Raw genomic sequence first — 21,060 nt, forward strand, 5'->3', positions numbered from 1 at the left:
AATGCATGATTTCCTGTAAAGTTGCTTTGAAACGATGTGTGTTGTGAAAAGCGCTATACAAATAAAAATGACTTGACTGGTCGCGAGTTCGAATCCAGGGCGTGCTGAGTGACTCCAGCCAGGTCTCCTAAGCAACCAAATTGTCCCGGTTGCTAGGGAGGGTAGAGTCACATGGGGTAACCTCCTCGTGGTCACTATAATGTGGTTCTTGCTCTCGGTGGGGCGCGTGGTGAGTTGTGCGTGGATGCCGCTGAGAATAGTGTGAAGCCTCCACATGCTCTATGTCTCCGTGGTAACGCGCTTAACAAGCTGCATGATAAGATGTGCGGATTGATGGTCTCAGACGCGGAGGCAACTGAGATTCGTCCTCCGCCACCGGGATTGAGGCGAGTCACTACACCACCACGAGGACTTAGAGCGCATTGGGAATTGGGCATTCCAAATTGGGAAGAAAACAGGAGAAAAATAAAAATGACTTGACTATTCATACAAATAAATACTATATCACGTTGACTTTCTGTGCAACAGTGAACTATCAACAATGGTGAATTATCAATACTTTATATGCGTGTACAGTCACATACATATATACATGTTATTTCTTACTTAAGGTGGCACTGATGTTTCAGTGATTGTTTTGATTTACATTTGACATTGCTATTTGACAAAGAAACAACATCGAAGTAAACTATAGCAAGTAAAACACATGAACAGTATGATTTGACTGTTGTCATATGGGTGTACTACTGAAATTATGTAAGTTGTGCATCTATTTAGACTCAATAAATAACGACCCAGAGTACGCACTGCGCTAATACAACAAACCGCAGAAAGAAGGGGCTGTCGGACATGTCAAGTAACATATTTATTGCTTGGAAACCCCAAAGAAGACATCATTGTTACAACAGTAAAATATAAATAATAAAACATTTATGATGCATACTTCCATTTACAAATACAATAATATTATTTGTAAGTTAACAGTTTGCCAAATTCAGTCTGTGTATGTAAAACTGACAGATAACATTTAATTCTGTACTTCCAGAAATGTTGTTTATATGATACGTATTGCCACAAGCCCGCAAAATGATTAACATAAAATGCATAAATACTTATTTTTAAATACTCATTTTGTTTCAGACCTTAATTTTAACAGTAGACTTTGTTAAATGAAAATAAGTAGCCTACTTCGATTAATAAAAAAATTGTAAATATGTAAACAGTTAAGTTGGTGTAATACATTGCCAGCTGGAGTGTGTTTTAATCTTAAAAGAATATTCCGGGATCATTACAAGTTAAGATCAATCAACAGAATTTGTGCTATAATGTATAAAAAGTAATGCAAGGGATTACTACTGTATAGACTCTAGAACAATTCTATATAAATCAATAGTGAATTTAAAATCGAAATTTAACATCTCATGTTAAAATGTATTTTTTCTAATTTAACGCCGCCCCTTTAAATTCTTTGGCCACTTCATGAATAATTTATTTGATTTTATATGATTTATTTGAAAGAATTAAAAGAACAGTTTCATGTCTATCCTTGTATTTTTCATCTGGTCGAGGTTGATAAGGGTTTTAGAAAGTAATTAGTAACAAGTAATGCAATTACATTTCAGACAGAGTAATTAGTACAGTAATCTAATTACACTGTAGACGATGTAATTAGTAGTTAGTAATTAATGACTTTTTTAGAGTAACACAAATGCTGGCGATTGAGCTAACTTGTACTGAACTCGGAATATTCCTTTAAATTAATCGTATAATTGTTCCAGATAATATTTTATAACTTTTTACAGTTGACATATTTCCTGAACATTCTGAATTTAGAGGTTCGTGAGTTTAGGAATCCATTAGCTCATGAATATTCAGAGGTGTACAGCCTTAATTAATATTCATGAGGAAGCCTGAATTCGGAAATGAGGATCCGCCTATTTGCAACAGCGCCCTCTGTTGGGAGAATTCTCAAGACTGAGCGCAGACTCGCACTGATTATCCTGCTGTGAGGCGAGTAACCTGAGACAGAGATAAATAAATTTAGAAATATAAGAGAGAAATAATAATAATAATAATAATAATAATAATAATAAAAACTCCTAAACCTATCAAACACATTATATTTTCATTAAAAAAAAAAAAAAATTATTCAATGTAAATTTAAAACGTAATGGACCCTTTTAACCAGGGACATAGATTCCAGGGAGGATGGGGGAGGTAACCCCCCCCCCCCACCTCCCCCCTTCTATATAAATAATTAAAAACAGTCATCACTACTGTGATGCGGTTTCAAAATACTGAGGGAGTTACACCTATGGTCAAAAAATATGCAACAAAGTGCTTTAATCCAGATTCACACCTTGTCAGGTGTGTCATGGCCTCTTCCACCTGGTGTCCACTCTTAGCACTGCATTCATAGAACTCAGCCTGAAACTGCTGTCAACACAAACAGCATACAAACATACTGAAATTGTCATGCAAAAGGCTAAAAGCAGTCTAGGTCATTAAAGAACTAGGTCATTCATCACCTCTGCCAGCATCCGGCCCTGTGCCGCGGTCACCTCCCTCCTGTCGATGGTCACCAGGTCGGTCTTATTGCCTAGCAACAATAGACACGCCTCTTCAGCCATCTTTTCCTGCAAGTCACACACACAATGATACTCTGTCTAATCTCATAAAGCAATTATGGGGGCAATGCAGTCAACATTAACAGATTAAATCAGATGCACATTTCACAGTAAACCTTAAATCAAAGTTACTAATGTGTATGCAAAGCACCTTAAACACATCTTTTGCATATGAATGCTGCCATCCTTTATTATATAACCAGCCTAGACTTTTGTTTTTGTTTGTATCTCTGTTAACAGGGAGTTACCCCAGATTCAAAACACTTTTTACTCTCATTTTTACCTTAACAACAAATAAACAACAAAAAGAAAAGCGATTCTCTTTTGGGGAAAATAGGTAACACCATTCTAGTGTGGTTTAAGCTAGTTACCAAGATGGTCTACCAGGTCATACTCAGATCCACCACCTAGTTGTGCAATGGATCAACCTTCTGGACCAGCTTGGACCATCACCAGTTTTGACCAGCTAAAGAACCATCTAGCAGATTTCCTAGCAAGCTAATATTTTTGCCTCTCAAATTCAAGAAATGTTATCTTGTAGCTCTTGGGTTCCAGAAGGTAAACTGAATGTTGAATCAAGTTAAACCAGAGACTATTTATCAGAGATGGGCCACTTATATTTAAATGAATGGAAGAAATGGGAACGCCCAACCAAGAAGCTCTAGTGCCCAACGGTCAACGGATGCAGAATGGAAGAGCCAATCACCTTTTAGATACAGACATCGCCTGTCAATCAACTCGCTAACGCGCATGCATATGCTATACAAGCTGGGAAAATTGCGTATTTTAGCGTAATATGAGGTAAAGAATTCCAATATTATCAGATTTTATTGCTGATTTGAAATATGTTTTTTAATAGTAATCTTGACCAACCGTTTTTGAGATTTCGGTGTTGCCCCATTCAAGCAGATAGGAGCTGCACTGGCATGACTGGAAATAGCCTCCCAAGAGCATTCCAAAGGTGGCCACCAGAGGACTGACTTGCTAGAAAGACTTTGGTTAAACTCACCTGCACCTGGTCCAGCCAATGGCGGACAGCTGTGAAAGACGTCTCCTGGGTGACATCATACATAGCGATGATTCCATCCACTCGCCGAAAGTACTGCTGGGTGATGCTGTGGAATCTGACGGGGGGACAAGAAGGGGCTGATTGTCAATGTAAAATAAAGTCTTGATAATAAAACATTGTTAAAGGTGCTGTAAGCGATTTCAGCCGCTCTACTTCCACAAGACTGAGCCGTTGAATTAGCCACACCCCCTCATTCCAAAACCCCGCACTCCAAAGATAACAATTGAGCTTTAATGAGACTGACATCAAGCAGAAATGGTTGTCAAAAACAACAGCAGCAAAATAGCGCCCTCAACTGACAACTGTTATGAACAACATGGATTAAAAATGGCATTAAGCTTCAATAATTCATTACAACTACAATACAATGAGAATGTGCAAAATGATTGACAGGTCGAAACTGTCATTGTCCACGGACACATTGGGTGTTTCTCAATCAGTTCCCTAGCTTGTGAATCAGTATATCGTGAACACGAATTCAGGCACTGAACATTGGGACACTTCCCAGAAAGCACACGTACATCTCCAAGATGTCTGTTTTATATCTTTTCATCTGGAAAACGTTACATTTTAATTAATGTCTATTAAACAAGATGTTACACATTAAAATACACTAAAAGTATAAACACAAGATGCAAACATTGGGTCTGTTCCATAACTTAGTGAGCTGCCTTGCTGTCTCCTGCCTACATAGGCAGCTGTCTTCTATGGCAGCATCCTTACTGAAATGATGCCTTATAAGAGAGCGATTTAGAACGCTCTACATAGGCGGCAGCTCCACGCATCATGGAGCCATTTCACACGTCCACGAAGTGGAAGTCATGATAGTTGGGTAAACGCAACTATGACCGCTGCCGAGGTGTATGTGTGTGGAGACGTTAACCAGATCGTCCATCAACGGTTAAATCTAAACTCAACAAATTTACAGGTTGTTTTTCAAGGGTTATCTGCACGGATACGAAGGTAAGTCGATAAAAATAGATTATTATTTAGAGGTTGTGCATTAAATCTGCAGGCACATATTTATGTATTAAAGGAACATAGTTTACCCAACTATGACGACTTCCGCTTCGCGAACGCGGAAGTGTGAAAAGGGTCAATTGAAATTGCGCTCGTCATGCACAACGCACGCGAGAATTGACTCGCAACCGATTTCAATAGAGGTGAGGTGAGAGTAACAACGCGATACTCTAATGAGCATAAATACGCATAGTACACACACACATTTTGGGTAAAATAGTCATCCTTCACGTCAGGAGCGTCTTATGTTTTAAAATGCTGGCTCCGGAGGAAGCTCACTAGGTTTTGTAACAGACCCAATATGTGTGTTAACATGATTTTATTGTGATGAAATAGCTTACTAACATTTTTTGTGTCAAGTTATCTAATTTTACAACGCTGGTAAACCTTGTAATCTTTTAAACGTTGTAACGTTTGTAAATCTCAGATTTTATTACACGATGAAGATGCACCTATAATGTTTTATTTTTCAAGATTTCTTTTGTTTATTTAAAAAAAGAAGAAGCAAAAGTCGCGGGTACAGTGAGACACTTAAAGTGGAAGTAAATGGGGCCAGTTAATACATGTTAAAATTAAAATGGTTTCAAAACAACAGCAATGAGACATAAACATTACATGTGTCAACATGATTGTTTTGATATAATCAGGGAAAAGAGTATTACAGAAGCATTCTAACTTTCCAAAAATCTCAAAGAGCCCATATTATGCTCATTTACAGGTTCATCATTTTATTTTGGGGGTGTACTAGAATAGGTTTCATGCTTTAATGTTCAAAAAACACATTATTTTTCTCATACTGTACATTGCTGCAGCACCTCTTTTCACCCTCTGTCTGAAACGCTCTGTTTTAGCTCCTGTCTCTTTAAAGCCCCCTTTCCGAAAAGCCCAATCTGCTCTGATTGGTCAGCTGGCCCAGTCTGTTGTGATTGGTCAACCGCTTAGAGCGTGTGTTGGAAATGCAACGTCCCTTACCATAACAGAGTTTCAGCTCCCGAAGCTTCCTGAGCAGCTGTAAACACTTAGGCGGGCATTATGAAAATGTGTTACATAGTGACGTAGATACTTTACGGAAGAAATGGCTGGACTACAATCCAGCCGTTTCTTGTAGTTCTTGAGCAGTGTTTTCTGTGGGAGAGAGTAACTCCCTTTGGTGTGGACTTTGTACTTTGTAACTTTGCAGACCTTTTACATGCACAAACAGCTATATTACACACTAAAGGAAAGGTTAAATCCCAAAAAGCATAGGGCCTTTATGATAACCCCACTGGCGTCCCAACTGAAAACTTATATGAAAGCCAACGATTACAGTTGATGATAGATTTGAAAAAAGGTTATTTTGTACTTCTAAGACATTTTTGCACTTTCGTTTTTGCAGTTTAAAACACAGCCTTTTAAGGTTTAGTAATCGCTCAAGGCCATATTGTGATTTCAATCTTAATTCAATCAATCATGCAGCATTAATGGATATCATACCGATATCTCAGAAGTCAATGTCTGCTGGTTTCAAAGCATTTTTTCATATGTGCGTTTTCATGCTTATTACTGATATACCTATGGTTTTAATTTGGTCAATAATTGGCCGATAAATATTGGCAGCCAATACATTGGTGCATCCCTAATCAAAATGCAATAACTGGTTCTGCCCCTGAAATAAATTTATTTTTAGGCTGACGCCACCAAGCCCTCCTAGTTTTAAACCCCTCCCTCCAAATCAATTCCCTTCCTACAATTTTCTTCCATTTGGTGCCTCTATAGTGGCAAATAAATACATGCTTTACCTTTAATTTTCCATATTTTGCAAAAGATGTCAGACCTTTCTTGTCCTGCAGTGTCCCACAGCTGCAAAGCGACAGGTGTGGAATCAAGCATTACGCTCCTCACCTGGAAATCCATCCCTGTCAATCAAACATCACATGACTCGTCAGCATACAAAAGGTGGTAAGGTAAAGTCAGGGCACAGTTGGACACAAGCTCACCCACAGTTGAAGCCATGTTGTTGGGGAACTGACCGCTGCAGTAATGATGGATGAAGGAACTCTTTCCCACTCCAGAATTACCCAAAAACACCACCTTAAACACACGCTGTGGATCGCATATAACACTCTGTACAAGAAACAAAGTTTTTTCAGAAAGCTTTTCCAAGAATAAATAGACTCTTGGGAAACCAAAAGCTGAATCAGTAATGTTTATTTGTATTGATAAGATCTTGAATTTATAAGCATAACAATAAAGTCCATTTTAAGCAAGTCCTCTAGGCGTCTATCTTTGGCATGCTCCCAGGCAGCTATTTTCTATTGATTCAAGCAGCATAAAAGTACAGCTACTATCTACTTGAATAAGGAAAGATAGAAATCTCCAAAACGGACACGGCTGGTCTAGCTAATGCACATGCGCGTACTGGAGCTGAATGACAGGCATATCTGTATCTAAAAGGTTATTGGCTCTTTTACCTGTAAGGCGGGACTTTCATTTCTACATCCGCCATTTTGGCTGTTCCAATTTCTCCCATTTATGTTAATACAAGTGCTCTGTCTCGGGCTAAACAGTCTCTGGAGGAACATCGTTTGTAGTGTTTGGAAGTGAAACTACAGAAAGTGTGTCATCTTTGTCATGCAAATATCTGAGGTGCATCATTTGCATCTAAGACAGAGAGAGAAAGAGTGAAACAATCTAGTAAAAAATAAATCAGATCAGTACCGTGGTTCTCTCTGATTCACTGGTTGTTTTGTCCTCTTTCTGTTCGGCTATAGAGAGTCTTTTTGGACCAGAGTCGTTTAACAAAGCATCTTCTGGGTCATCATGAGAGGCTTTCATCAGCTGTCTTTAATATTAATGAGAAAAAAGATAATTTGAATACAGCATATATATATATATATATATATATATATATATATATATATATATATATATATATATATATATATATATGTTTCACAAAAACATCTGTCTTAAGATGGTTATTTATATCTTCAGCTTTAGTGTGTCAATGGGAAATATAAATGTTAGACTCCCAAACATTACTTTTGCAAATAGACTAGATTAGAATAGAAGAACAGGGAGCCCTGCAACAGATGTCATGGTCCCCACAGATCCCCCCACTGAACATCATGTCAGTCTGAGATTACATAAAGAGACAGAAGCAATTGAGACAGCCTACATAGATAAAAGAACTGTGGTGAATTCTGCCAACAACCAAGAAAAACTGTGTCCAGGTGTATCTAGGAGAATTGGGGCTGTTTTAAAGACAAAGGTGGCCACACCAAATATTGATTTAGCTTTTTTATGTTTACTGGACTTTGTATGACATTAAGTGATAAATGAAAACTATTTATGTCATTATTTTTGAAGACATCCTCACTATACAACATTTATCACAAGTGCCTATAACTTTTGCACAGTACTGTATATATACATATATAAGTATTTTACAGGTTCAGTTACAGACCTTTTAGTGGATTTTCTCGGCAGGAAATAGTCCCCTAGGATGGATTCCTTCCTTTGTAAAGGGTTCTTCTCTTTAGCCGTCTGAGAAACAGGTAATGAGATATGAGAGAATATTTTAGCTTTAAAATTAAAGCTGAATGTTTTATATAATTTTGTAGATTTGTTTTAAATATTAAATAATGATAATGAATAATAATGACAAATGTAATAATATAATACAGTATTTATATCAGAATATATTAATGATCAGGTTTAACTGGATTAAGGTTAGGTGTTTGTTTGGGAAAATGTTTATGTACATTAAACAAACATTATTAAGTAAAATGAGCAAGTTTAATTTAGGTAATCAATTTATTTTTAAATAGCAGCAGCACTTTGCTTTGTGTATGTGTATGTAGAATATTCTGAATGAGGACACATCAAAATGAATATGTGTTTTTATTGTTCAATGTCACAATGATTGATAACATATTTGTTCAGCTTTATCTCATCTCTATATTAAATCTTTACATTTTGTTCTCGAGTCACTCAGAGAAAAACACATAAACTGTCATTTGACAGAACTGTTCATTTCAAATGAAATACAGAGGAAACCTCCTAACAAAATTGTACTATATTACAAAAAAATAAAAAAATAAAACAAAAGACATAAAACAAGAGGTAATGAGGTAAGCTGACCTGTTTCAGGGTCCTGAAATGATCAATTATTAATGTAACTGGTAAATTACAAGCAATTAACTTGGCAATTAATTCTTATTTTAGATTAAATCGCATGAAAATTATCTGCGTCAAATTTCACCTAAACAAATCAAGAAAAAAAGCAATTTTATTATGCAATGGATTTTGTAATGTGATTGTCAAGAAATAATTTTACAATGCAAAAAGTCTTTAAAATAGGCAAAATTTTATTTCTTTTTTTTTCCCTTTTGATTTTAGGAGAAAATATGACCTGGACTTTTCTTTAAGGGAATCACCTATTTATAATTACAACTTTCTTTCTTTTTTTTCATCCAGAAAGTTTTTTTTTTAATAGGGCTCACAATGATAAAGGGACATTTAAGGAAAACAAAGTCCCTACTGACACTGTAATTTAACATTTTAAAGGTTGTAATGGAATCACAGTAACAGACCGAAACGGAAAACATCTTTCTCCCATTGTCATCCCGTTTATTCAGAGAACAAGAGCAGCTCAATTTCCATACTAACAGTTTCAAATGTTCCACATGAGCTCCATCATGACTTACGTTATTGTGTTCAAAGTTTCCTTAAAGTCATTTGTTGCTGTTCCTTTAAGAGCCTACAATCTCCAGAGAAACAAAATAAACACAGCTGCATCTGGCGAATACAAAAATGTTTATGAATTCAGACTTCTGTATTATTCCAAAAGAAGGAGTGGCTGCCATCATCCAGAATCAATTGAAATCCCGCGAGAACATGGTATTGCGGAAACCCAGAGATTTATATACAGTTACATGAATGCATCCGTTCACATTTAGCTGCACTGTCCACAGTAGTGTGTTGTGGGAAATGATACATGGACATGTTGAGGGTGAAGTTCAATAAGGGTAAATGGAGCGTGCCCACGGCGAAGAGGCGTGCACACAGCGGCATGGTGGGTAAGGAGTAGGGGTCATGAAGGGGTATTTTAGACTAACCGTCATCTGAGCTTGGTGGGCATCTTTATCATCCCGAAGGCGCTTGTTCATATCCCTAAGACAGAGAGAGAGAGAGAGAGAGAGAGAGAGAGCAAATATGAGCTCTGTTCCAAAATAGCAGACCATTCAAGAGAAATGTTGATTAGAAATATACTTCTATTTCATTCGATACTGAAAAGTATTAATACAAATTGTTTAAACTAATGAAAAATGTACTATTTTACTCAATAATTATGTGTGTGTGTGGTGTAGTTTATGCTGATCAGAGTTTCACGTCATTAGCTTAGCAACATGCTAACATGTGGAGTGCTATTTATGTGATGCTACCTAAAGTTGCTACCTATTTAGTGTTCCAAATCAATCACTTGTAAAGGTTCCAACACAGTTAGAATGTTGATTTAGAAGGCAGGTGCCTGTGTAGCAAGTAAACAGCAAGGCAGCTCACTAGGTTTTACAACAGAGCTATAGTTACTTTTGGGATTTCTTATCCACTGGAGATTTACAGCCTCTGAATACAGATAACAACTCTAGCTATCAATTAGAAAGACTAACAACCTTTCACATTCTTGAAACCAGCATTTAATCCTTGTTGCAACTGCTCCTTATAGGATATATTCATTTCTGTTTTGACTGGCCAATTCTTGTGGCCTTATCTCCCAGATAAAAACATAAAACACACCCTACATTTTAAACATCCATCACACTGCATGCTAAAGGTGTGATCAGGACAGTCAGGTAACCTTACCTGAGCAGGTCCAGCTGTCTCATCAGGCTTTCTCGTTCTTTCTGCATGTTTCGGGACACTTTCAGGACCTCTCTGGAGTCATAAACAGCCAAATGTGAAACATGAATAAGTCTAGTAGCAGGAAATATTTTCAAATGACTGTTTGTGTAGAATATGATATCCTAACCAGGACATGACAAGTCTCTAATGTAATTATTCTATCCTCACTGAATGCTCAAATGCTGCACAAAGCGACAAAATTCACAGCCAATTAAAACATATGTGATGTTTAATATACAGTTAGGTAGGCTAAAGCAAGATTTTGGACCAATGAGATTTCACTTTGGATGGAGCAACCCAGCACCACACATCAGAAACAGAAAGTCGTTTCACTAGCTTGTCACAGTCGCGACTGCACAGATTAACATGGAAGAGATGTGATTTGTCACAGTGCACCTGGTTATGACACTTTGAGTTGAAATGACCGGAGCTTACACATACCTCTCTTTACCCCTCTGCTGGTGTTTGATGTTGTTCTGCAGTTGTTGTAGTTGACTCAGAGCATGCTGCAGCTCCTCTCGACTCTGATCCAGTTCATTTTGTAGCTGCTGGTTGATGTTCTGCAATCTGCGGTACTCCCCACGAGTGTCAGCCTGATCACTGCTCAGAGTGTTGATCCTGCTCTCCAGCTGAACACACACACACACACACACACACACGCACAGGTGAGATAAGATAACTCCCTCAAGTCTGATAAATGAGATGTGTTGAGTGAATGATGAGTCTGTACCTCTCTCTGTTTCGTAAGTGTGAACTCCAGTTCCTGCTCTCGTGTCCTCAGTTCCTGCAGCAACTGCTCTTTCCTGTCTCCTTGCCTTACACTGTCCTTCATCACAGACAAACATCACATCATCACCATCACATCAACACAATCATCACATCATAACATCACCATGATCATTTTCACATCATCATATAATTATCGCCATCATATCATAACCAAACTCACCATTATAACATCACCATCATTATTACTTTCACATCATGACCAAAATCACTATCATAACAATCACCATCATGATCACTATCATCAATATCATTAACATTATCACCATCATGATCATCATCATCACCATCATTAAAATCATCACCATCATATCATGACCAAACTCACCATCATAACTATTACCATCGTGTTCACTATTATCAAAAGCATTACCATCATCACCATCACATTATGTCCAAAATCACCATTATAACCATCACCATCATTCAAACCATTATCACCATCATGATCATCACCATCACATTATGACCAAAATCACCATCATAATGACAATCTTTAATATCATCATCACCATCATAACAATCACCATCATCAATATCATTACACTATCACCATCATGGTCATCATCTTCACCATCATTTAAAATCATCACCATCATATCATGACCAAACTCACCATCATAACCATTACCATCGTGTTCACTATTATCAAAAGCATTATCATCATCACCATCACATTATGTCAAAAATCACCATTATATCCATCACCATCATTCATACCATTATTACCATTGTGATAATCACCATCACATCATGACCATAATAAACATCATCAATGTCATTATCATCATCACCATCACATTATGTCAAAAATCACCATTATATCCATCACCATCATTCATACCATTATTACCATTGTGATAATCACCATCACATCATGACCATAATAAACATCATCAATGTCATTATCACATCACCATCATGCTCATCACTATCACATCATGACCAAAATCATTATCATAACAATCACCATCATCAATATCATTACACTATCACCATCATGATCATCATCCTCACCATAATTCAAAATCATCACCATCTTATTATGACCAAACTCACCATCATAACCATCAATATCATTCTCACCATCACATCCAAAATCACCATCATAACCATCACCATCATTAATATCATTATCACCATCATGATCATCACCATCACATCATGACCAAAATCACCATCATAACCATAATCAATATCATTATCACTATAAAGATCATTGTCATTGCATCAAGACCATAATCACCATCATCAATATAATTACCACCATCATGCTCATCACATCTTGACTTAAATCACCATCATAATCACCATCATCAATATCATTATTACCATTATCATCATCACATCTCCATAATAAGTATTTCCTCTAATACAAGTACTGTTCTCGAATCAAAATAACCACAGTTCCCATGCTGAATGTAAATCAAAGCCTAAATCTGTGCTCCAATATTTATAGTATGTACTGTATGTATGTGTGTTTACCAGAGCTTGTCGTTTCTCTCTCTCTTCTTTTAACTGACTCTCCATGTCTTCATACATGGACCGAACCACTCTGTCATGATCTTCCTCTCTCCTACAGGACATTTAAACACTTCAGTCTCAGAGTACAAATGAGCTGCTTCATTCATCTCAGATCTTTATGGACATAAACAAGAAATAATGAGCATCAAAAGGTATAGCTGAGCAGAATGTGGTCTGAGGACATCAGTAAGGACTGACCTGTGTAGCGTCTGTTCTAAATTGTCTCTCTCTTTGAGTGCATCCTGAAGATGAGACACAGTGTGAGAGAGAACTTCCTCCAACACTTCCAACAGTTCAGGTTTGTCTCTCTGGAGCTCACACCAAAGAGTACACAACTCCCACTGACTAACACACACATAGACAAGCAATCACTCGAATAAACAATCTTTGAGAAAATTGTAGAAACCAACTAGAAAAAGGTTGTCAAGCCTTTGTGTTGGCTTGAGAAAGCCTTGCCCGAAAGTTAAAAACAGCTTAATAAGTCTTAAAGTTTGAAGGTTATACAGGCATTATGTTGTTTGAATACCTGGAAAATTTTAAGAGAGCATGTTTGCATTGTAAAGCCAACATAATAATCTAAAGTTCAAATAGACAAGCACAGTTTATCTGTTATCTTATGTTACACAATAGAGTTTATTAACTCACTCCTTAAAGAGTTTATCAGCTCCCAGCTCCATAAGGATCTGAGCGAATCGCATCTCCGCTGGCTCTATTCTTCGATCCATAGCTCTCTCTCCCTCTTCTCTCCTCAATCTCTCCTCCGGCCCAGAACTCTCATGAGTCCCAGAACCAACTAGCTCTCCTGAGATAGTTCAGAGAAGCAATTTAAGAATGGAATACTAGCATCCTGCCTACTTCACAGTATACACAGTATATACTACTAACCCAGGCCGGTGTGGAACTCGAGGGGGGTGAGGTAACCATTCCGGTCTCGGTCCAGACTCTCAAACACAGACTCCAACTGCTCCTGAGAAAGAGGCAACTCTCCTTGTAACCGCTAGTGAACACACACATGCACGCCCACACACAGAGAATACATGATTATGAGTGTAAAACACAGAGAAGTATATACTGCTTGATACAGACAACGTTATTTTTATTTTATGGGTGGTTTTCAAAAGGCATCAAATATCAAATGGCAAAATGTTAGAATTAGAAATAGATCAATATATTGGCTGATTTTTGAGCATTTCAAGAGTATTGAGATTATTTTAAAATCATTTTGAGTAAATATTGTGTAAAATAAGGGTGTTTATTTACATATTTACACATATGCCATCATTAAACTAAAATAACTGTAATATATTGGCTTTGAATCGGCCACCATGAAATCTAGATATCGGGAATTGAAAAACCCATAACGGTTGAGCACTACTTGTAATGTACAGCATTACAGAGATGGAAAGCAGTTTATTTTGTTTGGAAATGTGACTTCAAAAAAATACTTTACTATTTGTATTAAAAAAAAAATAAGCCCTGACATTACCTGCTTCCAATATTGGCCTAATCAAACCTATACTGATAATTAAAAGAAAAACACTAATATTGGCCGATACTCATATGGTCACCAATATGACCTCAGCAATCAGCTATGTTTACTGAAACTAATATATATAAATTTCAGGACACTATATTTTAAAGATAATTTTGTAAAAATCCAAATAACTTTACAGATCTTTATTGTAAAGGGTTTAAACAATGTTTTTCATGCAATGAACCATAAATAATTAATGAACATGCACCTGTGGAATGGTCGTTAAGACACTAACAGCTTACAGACGGTAGGCAATTAAGGTCACAGTTATAAAAACTGAGGACACTAAAGAGACCTTTCTACTGACTCTGAAAAACACCAAAAGAAAGATGCCCAGGGTCCCTGCTCGTCTGCGTGAACGTGCCTTAGGCATGCTGCATGGAGGCATGAGGACTGCAGATGTGGCCAGGGCAATAAATTGCAATGTCCGTACTGTGAGACGCCTAAGATGGTGCTACAGGGAGACAGGAAGGACAGCTGATCATCCTCGCAGTGGCAGACCACGTGTAACAACACCTGCACAGGATCGGTACACCCGAATATCACACCTGCGGGACAGGTACAGGATGGCAACAACAACTGCCCGAGTTACACCAGGAATGCACAATCCCTCCATCAGTGCTCAGACTGTCCGCAATAGGCTGAGAGAGGCTGGACTGAGGGCTTGTAGGCCTGTTGTAAGGCAGGTCCTTATCAGACATCACTGGCAACAATGTCACCTATGGGCACAAACCCACCTTCACTGGACCAGACAGGACTGGCAAAAAGTGTTCTTCACTGACGAGTCACGGTTTTGTCTCACCAGGGGTGATGGTCGGACTCGCGTATATCGTTGAAGGAATGAGCGTTACACCGAGGCCTGTACTCTGGAGCGGGATCGATTTGGAGGTTGAGGGTACGTCATGGTCTGAGGCGGTGTGTCACAGCATCATCGGACTGAGCTTGTTGTCATTGCAGGCAAACTCAACGCTGTGTGTTACAGGGAAGACATCCTCCTCCCTCATGTGGTACCCTTCCTCCAGGGTTAGGATGAGTCCTGACATGACCCTCCAGCATAACAATGCCACCAGCCATACTGCTCGTTCTGTGTGTGATTTCCTGCAAGACAGGAATGTCAGTGTTCTGCCATGGCCAGCGAAGAGCCCGGATCTCAATCCCATTGAGCACATCTGGGACCTGTTGGATCGGAGGGTGAGGGCTAGGGCCATTCCCCCCAGAAATGTCCGGGAACTTGCAAGTGCCTTGGTGGAAGAGTGAGGTAACATCTCACAGCAAGAACTGGCAAATCTGGTGCAGTCCATGAGGAGGAGATGCACTGCAGTACTTAATGCAGCTGGTGGTCACACCAGATACTGACTGTTACTTTTGACTTTGACCCCCCCTTTGTTCAGGGACACATTATTCCATTTCTGTTAGTCACATGTCTGTGAAACTTGTTCAGTTTGTGTCTTAGTTGTTGAATCTTTTTATGTTCATACAAATATTTACACATGATAAATTTACTTAAAATAAAAGCAGTTGAAAGTGAGAGGACGTTTCTTTTTTTGCTGAGATTATATATATATATTTAAAAAATCACATGACATGGACTTACACCGGCCTTGTTTAGTCTTACCTGCATGTCTCTCTTTGTGATGAATCCTTTACATTCTTTATCACAGAGTTCAAAGAGCTCTTTAGCTTTACTCATACTGTCCTGTCTGTCCGAGCCAGGAGAGGGTGCTCTGCTCCCCGCGCTGCTGGATGATAACCTCGTTATTCGACTTGGCAAGGGGCTCTGCAGTCTGGAGCTTGGGGACATCTGACCACTTCCCGTCCCCTCCAATACCACCCCGTCCTTTAACCAGCCCGACATAACTACAGAGAGAGAGAGAGATGGAAAGGAAGAATCCAATATTTACTTTTTTTTTTTTTACAGTGGTTAGTTCATTAAATTGCCACTTAAGTCAGTTGGTTAATAATCAGCTTTATAAGTAGAATATGGGAGGACAACTAAAAATCTTGCCTCCTAAAATAACTCCAAATAAACATTAACCAGGATGTTGAATAATTCTTTACACAGGTGTGATGTTTTGCAACCTTAGATCATGGGACTATCAAGGGGCGTATCAGAGAAGCTGTGATCTCTATACTAGATGCATTCAATTTCTGGGAAATATCCAAAGTTCTACCCCTTCATTATTTAGTTAAAGTTTTAGAGAGCAAAAAAAAAAAGCAGTTGTTTGTAACTGTATATGAAGTCATGACCTCTTGAAATTCCTTGCTGGAAAAAAACAGGTCCTACCAGCTTAAGATGGTCAAGCTGGTTTCTGGAACATGCCACCTGGTTTATTGATGGTCCAAGGTGGTCCAGCCCTAACCAGCTTGAACAAGATGGTCAACCAGATCAAAACCAGGTTCACCAGCTGGTAGTCCAGCAGATCATCCATCTAGACTAACTTGGGTGAGCTAATTTAAAAAAAAAAAAAGGTCAATCCAACAACCTTAGAGGAGGTTTCCCCCTCCTTAATGTCCTGAACAATTGTAGATTTTAAGTCACAAGGCATCACACCAAACGAGCCAACAGGTGGAAAACTGAGACGCTCTATCTACTAAGCTGTTATTCCCTGCACACATGACGCATCTAAAAGACATCTGTGTTTGTGTTAATATTGTTCAGCACTTGTGATCACATGGATAGTTTTGTGATTTCGAACGATAGCTAAAGAAAACAGAACTCCTCCCTTGGTAAATGTCCAGCCTGTTTAAGTGACCTACTCCATTTCTGCACAGAAAAACTAATGACATCAATCCTAACCATCAACATATATGGGTTTTTCAATAACTATTCCTAATGCTGATATCTAAAGAGCCAATAATACAATGATTCTTTTTTGAAAACAGAAAACGTTCATTAACAGTAGTTGAACAATATTGTTTTAATGGACGACACCAATATCTAGGTAGCAGGGTGGCGGATGGATTATATAATGCCATATCTATAATGCATATAAGATGTCCACCAAATTGCAGAATTTAAATTAACACTATTTTTACACAAATATTAACTCCAAATTCACTAAAAACGATTTAAAACAGAACATTATGCATTAACAAATCTGTTGGTAGATTTTGGAACAAACACTAGGTGGAATGACCACAACAGTTAATCGGCCAATCAGGAACAGTTATAAAGTCGATAATCTCAAAATGGCCAACTATCTGCTAATTAATACGCCAGCTGATATATCAGTTTACTGTATTCATTATCCATTAACAAGGATGTCGACAAACTTCTGTTAATCGGCCAATCAGCGTTAATTATGAAGTCGTTAATCTCAAAATGACCAGATATCGGCTAATTAATACGTCAGCCGATATATCGGTTTATCTCAATTCATTATCCATTGACAAGGATGTTGACAGACTTTGAAACTGACAAACTTCTGTTAATCGGCCAATCAGGAAAAGTTATAAATCAATAATCTCAAAATGACCAAATATCGGCTGATTAATATGGCAGTCCATATATCGGTTTACTCTATTCATTATCCATTGACAAGGCTGCTGACAGATTTCGAAACTGTCAAACTTCTGTTAATAGGCCAATCAGGCACAGTTGTAAAGTTGATAATCTCAATATGACCAAATATCATCTTGTTAATATGCCAGCCAATATATCGGTCTATATCTATTCATTATCCAATGACAAGGATGTCAACAGACTTCGAAACTGACAAACTTCTGTTAATCGGCCAATCAGAAAAAGTTATAAAGTCGATAATCTCAAAATGACCAAATATAGGCTGATTAATATGGCAGCTGATATATCAGTTTACTCTATTCATTATCCATTGACAAGGATGTCAGCAGATTTCAAAACTGGCAAACTTCTCTTAATCAGCCAGTAAGGCACAGTTATAACTCGATTATAAATTGATAATCTCAAAATGGCCAAATATCGGTTTATTAACCTGCCTGCCCGATATATCGGTTGAACACTTCTCATTATTTATTTATTTTTATTTATTTTTTTTTATTTTTTTCCCTTTTTCTCCCACTAATTTGGAATGCCCAATTCCCAATGTGCTTTTAAGTCCCTGTGGTCGTGAAGTGATTCGCCTCAGTCCGGTGGCGGAGGACGAATCTCAGTTGCCTGAGACCGCTAACCCGCACATCTTATCACGTGGCTTGTTGAGCACGTTGCCATGGAGACATAGCTCGTGTGGAGGCTTCACGCAATCCACAGCGGCATCCACGCTCAACTCACCACGCGCCCTACAGAGAACGAACCACATTATAGCGACCACGAGGAGGTTACCCCATGTGACTCTACCCTCCCTAGCAACCGGGCCAATTTGGTTGCTTTGGAAGCCTGGCTGGAGTCACTCAGCACACCCTGGGATTCAAAGTAGCGAACTCCAGGGGTGGTAGCCAAACACTTCTCATTATTAATTGACAAGGCTTACGACATGCAGACTTCAAACTACCAAACTACTGTTAATCGGCCAAACAGGCACAGTTATAGGACAATACCGATAATCTATCAAATATCGGCTAATAAACTGTCATGGACAAATTATATCAGTTTAAGTCAATTCCCATAAACATGATACCCAGACTCAGTGAAGCTGAAAATGATTTTTTAAAATTTGGTCGCAAAATAAAAATAAAAAAAATTATAGTAAGAGGACAGTAGAAGTTTTCAGGTTGATATGTACCTGCCGAACTAGGTGACAAAGTGTTATCTAATCAGCACTCTCGTAGGAAACATGTTGCACATGGTGGCAGCAAACGCATTTCACACACTGTAGATAAATGGATTTGGCATTAAAATATGAACAAGCTTGGAGAGACACTCCCTCCTAGGCCATAAACAAATACGTTAACTCGCAAACAATGGTCATTTCTACAACCAAGCAAATAATAAACTTCTACTGTGGTATATATGAGGTAACCTTCCAAATAAGGCAGCATACATAGACAGTTTCCTATGTTTTTGTTTTCTTGCCTGCAGATCTCCAGGATGTGCATAGCAGAACAGGATGGAGTCATGTGACATGACTGTGTATGTACGGAGAGGGAGTGTGTACAGAAACAAATTAAGATGCAAATAAAGTCTTTAGCTCAGTTTACATAGGCATTATGCAGCACTCTTACCAGCAATCACGATTTCGTGTTGTCCACTCGGATGAGGTCTGAGCACAGGGGAAATACTTCCACACAATAAATGACCACAGATCACATGCAACATGGAATATTTTCTTAATGAATTAGGGTTTGGGTTATGGTTGGAACAACACCGGCCTAGTGCAGATAAGAGTGAGCAAATGTGATTTGAATCAGTGATGAAAAGTCTGGAAAGACTACAATCAGGGGCCCAACAGTTAAAGAACTTTCTTGAATAATACTTTGGTTGAACGTCAACTAGATATATATGTAATGCAGTTATGTTCATATAATAAATCTATCTTCAGCATGCAAATACTTTAATAGGCTACTGTTTTAGCTAACATAAGACCTGTTGATTTGGTACATGAGATATACTGCACATACTGTGTGTGCATGACATATTTAAACCTACAATAATAGAGAAATTGCGACACTCAAGGTAGTATAAGCATCACTTTCTTTCCTAGAGTTACACATGAAAATGACCTGAGAGATAAAGTCTGACAGCCATATGTCAACTTCAGATAAGACACATCTGAATGGTTCACACATGCATTCTCTTATGCTGTTTGTATAAGTTTGAAATTAGTTTGATTTCTAACAGAATTAAGCCTGCTTTATATACTTAATTTAATTTTTCCAACGCTGTGCATTAAATCAAACAGAAGAAAAGTCAAGCCAAATTCCAATGAGGCAAGTTAAATAATTCATTAGTTAAGGTGAATCAGTAAACCCAGGAAGAAAACACTTTATCAGCGAATACAGGTGCAATGACCGACTTTTAAGAGCACTACAACAGTATTGTAAATTTACATTAAGCATTTCATACATTACTATAGTGTGACCTCAGGATAGGGAGTCCGTACATACAGTACTGTGGTGGTACCAATGCACTTTGATATACCATGGCACTAAATCAACATGTTACTACCAGTTGCTATATTAATATACTATGGTGCTTACATGGTACTCCAATGTATATACCATGGTATTACAATGGTAAAGGAGATGGACCATAAAAGGACACATATACTGTTGTGATCTAATAGAGTTTTACTGCACACAGTTAATGAATAGTAAAATCGATGACTTAAGTCTGGACAAAGTATCATGTTGGTGTCATAAATAATTTAAACCATATGTCAGCATTACCAGCATTGAATTTGTAAAAGCAATACAGCAATACGGCCTTAAAACGTATTAAACTCTTGTTACATTTAGTAAATAGAGCAAGAAATCTAATAAATGAAAGAAGGAAACGATACTCACCGAACCAGGTACACGCAGTTCCTCAGGTGTTCGGGGTGTCACCTGTTGCAGACAGCGGCAGGTGTCTTATAAAGTTAACAAAACAGTACCTGTTTCATCCACCAGGTGGCAGTAGAGAGACAAACTCCTCAGATTACCGTAATCATTATAATAAAAAGCATTTTCATGCATTTATTGTTTAAAAGCTGAACCTGCAG

At 38.0% G+C, this 21,060-nt stretch overlaps 1 protein-coding gene across 4 annotated transcripts; it reads right to left on the bottom strand.

Moving 5' to 3' along the window:
• Positions 1-846: 846 nt before the first annotated feature.
• Positions 847-20,916, bottom strand: cracr2b (calcium release activated channel regulator 2B). Of its 4 annotated transcripts, none has more exons than XM_051690096.1 (18): positions 20,864-20,916; positions 16,059-16,300; positions 13,795-13,906; positions 13,555-13,711; positions 13,108-13,254; positions 12,871-12,961; positions 11,330-11,425; positions 11,041-11,228; positions 10,561-10,632; positions 9,816-9,870; positions 8,162-8,241; positions 7,414-7,537; positions 6,693-6,819; positions 6,530-6,611; positions 3,637-3,751; positions 2,529-2,636; positions 2,360-2,436; positions 847-2,019 (listed from the first exon to the last, which is right to left on the bottom strand). In XM_051690096.1, the coding sequence occupies exons 2-18, from the start codon at positions 16,296-16,298 to the stop codon at positions 1,935-1,937; spliced, it is 1,956 nt and encodes a 651-aa protein (XP_051546056.1). In that variant the 5' UTR covers positions 16,299-16,300; positions 20,864-20,916; the 3' UTR covers positions 847-1,934. The 4 variants fall into 4 exon arrangements, 3 of the variants coding, with proteins under 3 accessions (XP_051546056.1, XP_051546058.1, XP_051546057.1); XM_051690098.1 differs by lacking the exon at positions 20,864-20,916 and adding an exon at positions 19,144-19,227; XM_051690097.1 differs by lacking the exon at positions 20,864-20,916 and adding an exon at positions 16,728-16,891.
• Between the last annotated feature and the right edge of the window lie 144 nt (positions 20,917-21,060).

Source organism: Myxocyprinus asiaticus, chromosome 46 (genome assembly GCF_019703515.2).
Source record: "Myxocyprinus asiaticus isolate MX2 ecotype Aquarium Trade chromosome 46, UBuf_Myxa_2, whole genome shotgun sequence".
In the NCBI taxonomy this organism is placed as follows: Eukaryota; Metazoa; Chordata; class Actinopteri; order Cypriniformes; family Catostomidae; genus Myxocyprinus; species Myxocyprinus asiaticus.